Below are 10,082 nucleotides of genomic sequence, written 5' to 3'. Positions count from 1 at the left end.
GAAGCTCCTGCACATGCCAATGACACGTGTGGAAGCTCTGCGCCGTCCGCCACATGGGGTGCATCGCTGGGCCAGTGTTCCCAGAATAAGGCTTCGAGCACATTTTCAGTGCTGAGGAGCACTGTGGGAAACAACCCAGCCTCCTCAGGGGGAGCTTGCAAGGCTAAAGGATCCTCGCGGTGGCTGTTCTGCTCTCAAAACACCAGAAGTCGTTACCAGTTTAGTGCTGGGTGTCAATTCTGTATCTCAGCACAGCAAATCACCTTGTCCCGCTCTGCTGTTATTTCCCTCCTGGCTGTGATTTCTGAAGAGCACAATGAGAAATTAGTTCCTGCATGGGCTCTTGCCTAACTATCAAATACTTGCCTATAACAATAAACCCTAGAATTACAATAGCCAGGAAAGACATTTGGAGAGCTATTACCCATCATATCCCAGAGCCACCAGATGGGAATAAAAGAAGAAACTCCTCCTCTGGAAAGCTCTCCAGGTTATACAATCTTTCTTCATGTTATTTTGCCTTCTGCCAGAGGAACAAAAATTGACGCAGAGGATCAGGATGGCTGTTCTAGGTAGTGATTCCTGCATGCCTTCAGAATAAATATTTAGCAGTTTAGGAGACCCTGGAGATAATGCCTACGTTATTATTTCCCCAATAAGTGGCACTGCCTTGAGCACAACCAGCGTGAGGTATCTCAGCTCCAAGCATGACCCAAAGCACTCGGACCAAATTCTCAGCTGGGGCTTGTGTGAGGAACCCAAACTAGCAGCCTGGTAAATAGGAACTGACCCTCTTTTTTTCTGCTATAACTCCTACTTCAGCCCATAGGTGAGACCTCCCTGGCGTGAGGAGCCATGGATGGCACCAGCTGCTGCACCCAGCTGAGACATCGACAGGTGTTTATCACAGCAATCCCTGTGGGATGTGACACTTAACCCACTTGCTCTTGACAAGATATCCTGGATAAGTGGAGACCACTGACCTGGGATTTCAAGCTTGTCATTTCTGCTATGTTATTTCATTTTGAATGTGTTGCTAGAAGGATGCTGTCACCTTGCTTCTAAGCCGAAGGCGCAGCTGAGATCCCAGTCCCACCAGCACTGACTTAGCTGAAAACCTGAATGACCTGAGCAACTTCACTGGCTTCAGCATGTTGTGTGGCTCCTGCCTTGAGGAAGATTTAAAGATATTAATAATTTGGGGGATATTTTGATTTATAAGACCAGTGATTCCAGGAACCACCTCCTCCCAACACACAGGGTCAGCCCACCAATAAGACCTTGGCCTTTCAGTAAAAATGCAGAAGAGCTCAGCCCCTCACCTTTGCAGCTCTAGGCTGGTGGGGCTGGAAGGGTTTACGTCCCTGAAGCTGGCACAAAGTTTTTCTGATGTTTAAAGAACCATCTACAGTTTACTTTGGTTAGGCATTGACAGGGAAGGGCCCTTAATCCTTCATCCTAATGTGCTTGGAAATCCAGCTGAGGCTCCTAATGGTCATATATGCTTTTCCCACTCCCCACCCCACCAATGCGAGACGGCTTCTCGTCTGCAAAGGCAAGCTGCGGAGATTTCAAAATGCCTAATTTCACACTACGCAGTAGAGTGCCTAAATCAGTATCTATTAGAAGTGGTTGAGTGCCCAGATTGCTCAGTGATCAAGCAGAGAGGCTTTTCTAATGGGAGTCCATGAGTTAACTTTTGACTTCAATATGTCAGCAGTTTAACTTCATCTGAGGGCTTAGAGGGAACTTTCTGCAAGTTTGGCTCTGCCCTGCAGCACAAAGGCCCTGCTACGGGCTTCGAAAGAGTAAGAGCTCGCTGTTGACTTCCGTCTGCCATAAAGCACATCAGATCATATGTTCTCTAACCTGGGCCTTTCCCCTGAGAAAGCCTTGAGCATGTAAAACGGACGCAACAGGAGCACAGGTTTCCATCTTGTGTCATCCTTCAAGAGAGCTGTGGCTGCGAAGGGGACACTCCATGATGGAGCTCCATTTACCACGCTCTGCACAAACAGGCCCGAGGTTGGAGGCTACACTTACCTGGACTCGTGCTACCAGCCTGCTGTGCCCTCAGCTTGGGTGGGAGAGCTGCTGCTCCCATCAGGAGACCTGCAGCGGTGCCCTTACTATACGGTGCACCCACAGATATGCTTCTCTCTTGCATGGGCATACACCTACCCATACCTCGCTGTCCTCATAGGGACACCGCATCACTGGCCAACCTGTGCTCTAGGACAATATGGATGTAAGAAAGTTGGTCTAAGGAGTGCCCCAAGCTTCAGGTTACATTTAGAAACGCCTGGCCTGGGTACAGGAAGGCACTTGCAAGCGATGCTTTTTTTACCATGTAACGTATCTTTTCAGCTTCTTGAATGTAACTGCATTATCTTGGTGAGTGGCAGCCAGTAGGGATGGATGAAAGGGGAGGTTAATCTGCATCGGCCATCGCTCTTGATTTCTCCTTCATTTCCATTTCTTTTTAAAATGGAAGTTCCATTAGAAGAGCAGCACTTTTCTATTAAATAAGTAACGGAGAAGAATGACTGCCTCTGTACCTCATCAGCAGTGAATCTTTTTAAAATCACTCAAGAGGCAAGGCTCAAATCATATATTTAATAGGAACCACTTCGATATCACTTTTTAAAGCAATTAACATATTATTAGAGATAAGCGCAAGATGCAACATTTAGATCCCGATTTCTAAGACAGATTTCTACTGTTTAGGAGGGTGCGGACCTTGGGTCATCGCCTCGGCAATCATCTCTGCATGTCACAAACCAATGTCAGAACAGAACTTCAGTTACACGGACACAGAAGATTAAATTCTTGCTTTTAATCCTGATTTTACTCATGCTGCTTCTTTTCAGTCATTTTGAAGCACTCTATATACACCAGTGCGAATGGGCAAATCACCTCAGCAAGGTTTCTGCCCCACCTGAGGCTCCCGGAGCAAAGTGTTCATTTCCGTCGTCCCCTGCCTTTTGGATATTCAGGCTTTTGCTTTCTTTATGGAGCACGAAGGAAACATATACAAACCTTAATTTTTTAAAAGGATCAAAAAAGCCCATCACCAACAGGATCCCAATTGCCAGGCCACCTTGTGTTGCCTGAGGACAAGCTCCCAAGTGCACGTCCATCCCCTCCAACAGGCAGCTCCAACGGCCCCAGGCAGCTGGGGATGCTCGGTGGTGCACCCCACTTCTGCCAGGGGCTGCTGCCCCCTGAGCGAGCGGCGTGGCCGTCCCGGAGTGACTTCGGCTGACGATGCAGTGCGTTAGCTAAAGCAAGCCCCTCCTGCCAGGTGGCTGCAGCACGTCTGCGAGTTACAGTAGCCGAGGTGCAGCCGCGTGTTCATTTCTGCTGCCGGTGATGGGGACAGAAACCTCCAGCAGCTGAAGCAGATGGAAGGCTGGGGGCGGTGACACCTTCTACCACCACAATTAAATCTGACAAAGCCCATCTGTTGGCGCCCTGAGCACTGGCAGGGCTAGAGCTGAACTGGGAACCGTGAATTATAGCACAGGCAACATCCAAGGGCTTTTTGGTTGTTTATCCTGAAACATGCAGGCTTTTCCCAACAGTAAACAATATGTGGCTTCCAGTGGTGACTGACAGCAAACTGACTGCTCAATTAAAGGGCATTTTACCATCTTGACCATTAGCTGTGAAGTCTCAAATCCCTCAGACTTTCCTGGAGTCCACTTCATCAGTAAATTGCTTTTCTTAGAAGGCAGCAACAAATGCAAGGGGAAATATATCATGCATCTAAAGACATTGTGATCATGTTGGTTTTGTAAGTGCTAAAATTTATTACGCAAGAGATGATGCAACAGCGAATAAGAGAGCAAAATTCTACATTGACTCCCTACTTTGCAATTCAGGACAACTAAGAGGTTTTGCTTCATTAAGGAAGGCAAGGGAAAAAAATCAGACAACCCCAATGGATGAGGAAGTCTTGTCAAGCCTAAATGAACAATCAGTCCTATGCGATGCTCATTGCTGTAGCTGTAGAAGGAACAACGAAATATATCTGCTCTGTTCAATAAATTACTAAAACACCAGTTATAAACCTGCTGCATGGCATTGAAAATTAAACTCATTAAACATCCAGGTAGCTTCATCCTGATGCAAATGGAAGACAGGCATGAGTGCTCTGCAGCAAACAACTCTGTGCACATCCCGTCTTTGGGAAACATATTTACATGTACATCTCATATATTAATATATTTTAGTGCACCCTAGCCAGAGGGCAACCAGAAAAATTATTATTCCATGAGAAGGACAGGAGATAGGCTGGCTTCTCCTCTCCACCGAGCGAAGCCGATATCCACCCATTAGTGTAGCATCCATGTAAAAGAACTTTGCAAGACCATGTTTCCCTCTGGCAGTTAGCCAGACATCGGGACCCCAAACCCATGGTCTCCCATGACAGATAGGTAGATTTGGTAACCAAGATTACTGTGGGCCAAACGAAGCAGGCGAGATTGCCCCACTGTATTAACTAGCGTGAAGTGACTTCAAGGTCAAGAATTTCAGCCAGACTACCCTTTATTGGTGTCTTGCCCTCCCTCTCCCTTCCTTACTTCACTATCACCCACAAAGGACCGCAGCAATGCGCGCTGTTTGGGGTGGACCTTGACCACAGTCTCACGCTGACGAGGCAGGATAGGTGTGCTTGAGCCTCAGGAAGAGAACTACACCACTACAAAGTTACGGAGACTACCACTATTAAGGTCTTCTTTCAGACCAAGAATGCCTTAAAAACAAACCCTATAGCCTCCATGGGAGGGAAGCCCAAGCGCGACTTTCTCTTGCATTACCTACTCTCAGCCTGTTGCACGCACCAGCACATCCATCCTACAAGAAAAGAGAAAAGAAAAAGGGTAAAGGTGGGTCTCCGAGGGGACAGTGCCAGGCCAGCAGCTCTGCTGGGAGGGCAAGGTGGATCTGCAGCCCCCAGGCTCGTGCTGGGAAGGAAGCATCCCGCAAGCCCTCCTTACCACACGAGTCAGACTGATACCCAGAAGGGCAGGCAACTGCCCCAACAGGCAGGCATACATTCGAGGTCTTCTCCAAGGGGAGCCTGCACGGGGCCTCCACGGGAGGGACTGGTGCTGCGTGGGGCTGGCTCGTGCAGCAGCGCGTGGGTGACGGAGAGGGGGCAATGGGAGATCAGTGCTTGTATTCAATAGGATTTTGTTTAACGACACCTGAGATCCACGGCAGCTACTGGGGTGTCTCTGAGAGCTTTGCCTCTCCCAGAGTCAAGAAAGGTTGCTGGCTGCAGGGGCAAGAAGGGGAAAAGAGAGAGAGGGCCTAGCAGAGCACCACATCTTTCGAACTCAGCTCTTCTGGGGCTTGGCAACCTTTTCCTCTGACAAGCACCTAAGTTTTCATGCTTGCCAGGCAGGTGTATCAAGGGTTCCTCAACTCTGATCGTGGTGCAAACCTACCTGGCCCTTTGGGAGAGCCTGGAGTCATCTGGGAAAGCAACAATTCCCTGTCAGTAAAATGCTTACAAGACTGCATGAGCTTATTACAGTCATCCCAGCAGAAATAAGTGGTACCTTTTAGAGTGCTTGCCAGAAGAAAATAGCAGTTCTGACCCAATTTCACACAGTTGGAATCAGCTGTGAGAGACTAATATACAATAAAAATAAAAAGACAGAAATGCCCGTTTCCCCAATGTCCTCTCCTAATAACATGAATAAAGCTCTGTTTTGATATTTCGTCCTTTCCAAAGGAGTCTAGTTGATCAGTCCAAGTCAGCCGTGTTTCAAGTCAAACTCCTGTGACTCTTCCACCCTTTACTTAATGAAATTTTTAATTGTCCACCTTTGTCCTGTGCAGCTGCGAAGAATCAAATCAATGCCGGCCATTCCCTTGTTCTCCACTTCCAAGCATCGTCCCGTTCCCTTATTCAGGATGGCACCATTCTAAAATATAAGGATATGGGGAAAATATTAAAAAAAATTAAAGACATGAGGTTGCATGTGAAGCAAGCTAGGACTGTGTGCTGCCCAGGAGCGCAGATGTGCCCTTGTGCGTTGCTGGAAAGTGCACAGCACTTAGCTGGGCAATAATGCAATTCAAACAATAAAATAATTCCTAAAATAATCAATGTGAATTGAATGAGCAACTTTTATCACTGACAACACGGATCTCTAACATGTCAGCAACCAAAGGACACCTGTAACCTTTAGATAGCATGGCTGCACCCCTGTGTTAGGAAGATGTGGCACGTCTGTAGAATGTATACTATTTACACTCTTGGACAAAAGTACCGTGTTTTCATGTAGCTCACCACAGATTATCTGTAAGATACAAATAAATCTGAAAGTCATCGGCAGGGCCGTTTACATACACCTGAGGGTATCAGAGAGGGAAACTTCTACTGGAAATTGACCTAAAATACTGTCCCTGCCCCTCATCCCTCCTAAACTTTTCCCTCTGCCCTAGGACCTGGCACCTGCTGTTGCACAGAACCATTTCATCTTCATCCCACACCGTCTCATGCAAAAGACAATGTGCCAGATCCCATGGTTTGGGAAGCAAAGGAACTGCATCGATGGCAGACCCGTAACAAACCTGTATGAAATTCCAGCGCTTATGGAGGCTGCTTTTGACCTTTTCGCAGTCGAGGAGCTGGGGGAAGCGGCTTTTCACGTTATCCACCAGGCAGCGGGTATCAGGCAGAAGAGTTGTGGTCCCAAGGGCACCGAGATGAAGAAATCCCTCCTTGGTGTAGCGTGCAAGCTGACGAGCAAGGAAGGAGAGGAAAAAGACCATCAGTATCTTTGGAGCATCATTAAAAAGTGATAGAGGAAAGGACAAGTTTGCAGAGCTCCAGGAAAAAAAACCTGTGAGGATGGTGCGCAGAGAAAGCAGAACTGACAAGAGGAAGAAACCCAGCTTTCTGCAGCTTTTCTTTCTTGTTTTGGGTCTTTTTGCAGATGCAGGTGAGCAGCTGGGGCACAGGGAAGGGATAAGAATGACTCTGAGCCTTAAACCCATCACAGGACAGGGTCCTCCAGCCTCCTTTGGCCTGAACACTCTAGGTTGGGGCAATGGATGATTTCCCCTGGTTTTCAGCCAGAGCCAGCTGGCTTGGCCCATCGTGCTGGCCCTGCCTGTGGTTTCTTGCATGCTTGGTGAGCCAGCCTTGCTTTGGCCTGCAAACAATGCTGCTGGTGTGTCTGGCACAGCCCTCCAGCAACCCCAACAGCAGCCGAGCAGCAACGTCAGCCAAAGGGGGCCAACACATAACTGGCCCCGTTCCCTGGGGATGCAAGCCCAAACCGCCCCCACGGCTCAGCACTGAAGCAAAGGCTCAGGATTGCAGCTAACCCCTGCAATACCTGCTGCATCCGACCGCCCAGTGCTCCCAGCAACCCGTCTCGGCTGCCAAGGAGAGGGAGGCTGGGGGCATCGGGCAGCGCTGATGGCACTGGGGGGCACTGGACGGGCAGCGCACAGCTGGCACCGAGATGGCACCGAAACAGCCCTGCTGCTGCGACGGGGCCCCACACGAAGGGCTCCTCCATTTGCAGTGTTTAAGGGATCCCATCAAAATATTTCCCTAAACATATTTAAATTCTGGAGCGAAAGGAGATGAATGACAGTGGGCTGCCTTTTATAGTTCAAGGGAAAGATATACACAGCTGCTTATTTAAATTATGAATCAATCCATTATCTAGCAGACAAATAAGGAGTATTCACCACATTAATTAACTGAGCGTATCTGTGACCCAGATGCTTAAAAAGAGACAGTAAATCACACGGGGAGTTCAGGTTATCTTGGTTAAAATAATTAAACATAGAAAATTAAGTTAAACCAATGTATCAGGGTCCAACTCCAGCTAGTAGCCACAGATACAGTTATGGTGCTTGAAGCCGATTTTGCCTTCCCTCAGTGATGCTGGCTGCAGGTACAGGTGTGCCGAGTCCTCCAGCTGGCCCCCGTGCTGCCGTCTTCCTTGGGGTGGGTGCCTGGCGCACTTTGCTCCCAACTGCTGGTGGAGTTACCAATGCATTGTGTATCAAAGCAAGACCTCTGCTACTTTACACCTCACCAAGGTCCATTTGCCAAAGGTATTCACCCCCGGGCAGATTCAGCTGCAGCAGCCCACACCATAAATTTGATGCTAGCATGGGGCAAAGCTGCCCCACCCCATCCCCTGTGCAGGATCTGCTCTTCTGCCCCCTTTGCAAGATGGTGCAGAACAGTACATGTCTCTTCAGCTTTACAGTAACTTCCCCTCCAAACTGCTGCACTGGCACAGCAAGAGTGGAAAGGAGGGCAGCCTGCAGAGCTTAAAGCCGTAACCATCTCCTCCTCCTCCTCCCACCGAGTCACCGTCCTCCCCAGGTGCGGGGTGCCTGACCGCAGGACAGGGATCCATTCCACCACCGTTCTTGGCTCCTGCTGTGCCAGGCTCCCAGCAAGGGAGCTGCTCTGGGCACGAGGCTGGAGCAGCCTGGGTATGACCCCCCTGGGCACCTCCAGCCCAGCTGAAGGCTCAGCCTCTCATTATTTGTTTTTAGCAGCTTGATGTTTTGATGAGCCAAGCCTTGAGCGAGATGGTGCTCTCAGCCTGACAGTGTGTTTTTAACCACGCAACTCACCTGAATTAGTATTTGAGCCCCAACACAGAGAATGAGGCTGCTTGCCTTGCAAAAAGAAAGAGGTATATAAAGGAAAAGACAAAAGACGACAAGCCCTCGCCATGACATACAGAAGAAATCATCCAGAGGTCCCAAAGGGGCAGTGCAGGTTATTCTCCTTCTCCTGTTTCTGAAATGTTTCCTACCATGTACATAATTAGTGTGCTAGACACTTTCTTTTTGTATGATGTTTGGCATCTTGTCCTTAGACAGTTGGCCTAATGCCCACAAGGCAACATGATTGCTGCTCTTACATGCTGTCGCCTAATGTGGTGGGAAAAATAAGTAGAGCAAAAATTAAATCTTTCCTGAGGAAGGGAACAGGGCCGGGGCTGGAGAGAGACAAAATGAGCTGAAAAACAAACACCGGTATTATGAAAAATGCATTAAGTGCATCTATTAGATATGTCATCTACTATATATAAAAGCCAGATAAATAAAGCCCTGAGCACACATCTGGATCTAGCACACTGCCTAATGCCCAATCTACTCTGCCGAGCGCAGCAGAGGCTCAGCAGCAGCCGTTCCAGCCTTCGAGCCCATCCAACCGTCCAACCCGAGAGTGATTATTCCCAAAAAAATCCCATCTAACTTGCAAATGCAAGCTCCACTGCGCTCCTAAGACATTCAGGGAATTTATGTCTTTTGGGATATTTTCCTTTGATGCCTTAATTCTTCTTTTTGTTATTTTACTCCTCTCCAGAGCGATCTGCCACGGCAGCCAGGGGTCTCAGCCCCAAGGTGACAATGGGGGGTGAAGCACTCGGGTAAATGGGAGTCTTGCAGTGAAGCACCGATCCTGCTGCCAATGGATCTTTCTTGAGCGATAAAAGGGGAGCAAATACAGAGCAGAGGCTGACACCTGAGATGGCCCCACAGGCAGCTCTGGGGAGCATAGCTGCAGCCTGGCCAGCACCTTCTGTCTGGATTTTCCCTGTAAGAGAAGAGATGGGAATTGCCTCTGTCTCATCACCACGTGCATTGACCAACATTTTCAAGAGCAGCCCCAGACAGTGTGCTCATGTAAGGCCTGAGCCTACCTTAGAAACTGAAGATGCTATACAAATGCTTTATAATATCAGTAAATTACATCTACCATTGCTATTAAAACCTTCTGAGTGGTTGCAGCATTTTGCCATCTCAAGAACTCAGCACTCCAAGCAAAGTTGCCTGCTTCAACATGGCCAGCACAGCCCCAGATGATGAGCCCTGGGAAAGGTGGTTGATGAGAACTTATACCTCAGCCACATATGAAAGCTGAAGGAACAAGACGTAACAGTGAGAGGTTTCTGCCCGATCAATACTGCAAGTGCTTATAGGGACGTTCAGCATCAGTGCAAAATACCCCCGGGGTAACACCACTCCTTGGCTCAGGGGAGCACAAGAAGGGCCTGCCATCAGCAGGATTTCAATAT

The 10,082-nt window shown here is 48.5% G+C and overlaps 1 protein-coding gene across 3 annotated transcripts in view; it reads right to left on the bottom strand.

Annotated features, from left to right (window-relative positions):
- Window positions 1–2,602: 2,602 nt before the first annotated feature.
- The window catches only part of GALNT17 (polypeptide N-acetylgalactosaminyltransferase 17), a 221,003-nt gene continuing 213,523 nt past the window's right edge, over window positions 2,603–10,082 (bottom strand). For all 3 annotated transcript variants that reach the window (XM_075113040.1, XM_075113042.1, XM_075113041.1), the window contains 2 exons: window positions 6,592–6,759; window positions 2,603–5,939 (listed from right to left, as the gene is read on the bottom strand). In XM_075113040.1, the coding sequence (XP_074969141.1) occupies window positions 5,811–5,939; window positions 6,592–6,759 (297 nt within the window). In that variant the 3' untranslated portion in view covers window positions 2,603–5,810. The remainder of the gene's footprint in view (window positions 5,940–6,591; window positions 6,760–10,082) is intronic.

Source organism: Phalacrocorax aristotelis, chromosome 18, assembly GCF_949628215.1.
Source record: "Phalacrocorax aristotelis chromosome 18, bGulAri2.1, whole genome shotgun sequence".
Lineage (NCBI taxonomy): Eukaryota > Metazoa > Chordata > Aves > Suliformes > Phalacrocoracidae > Phalacrocorax > Phalacrocorax aristotelis.
The sequence above is the reverse complement of the archived record's forward strand: the minus strand, read 5'-3'. Positions and strand labels throughout refer to the sequence as shown.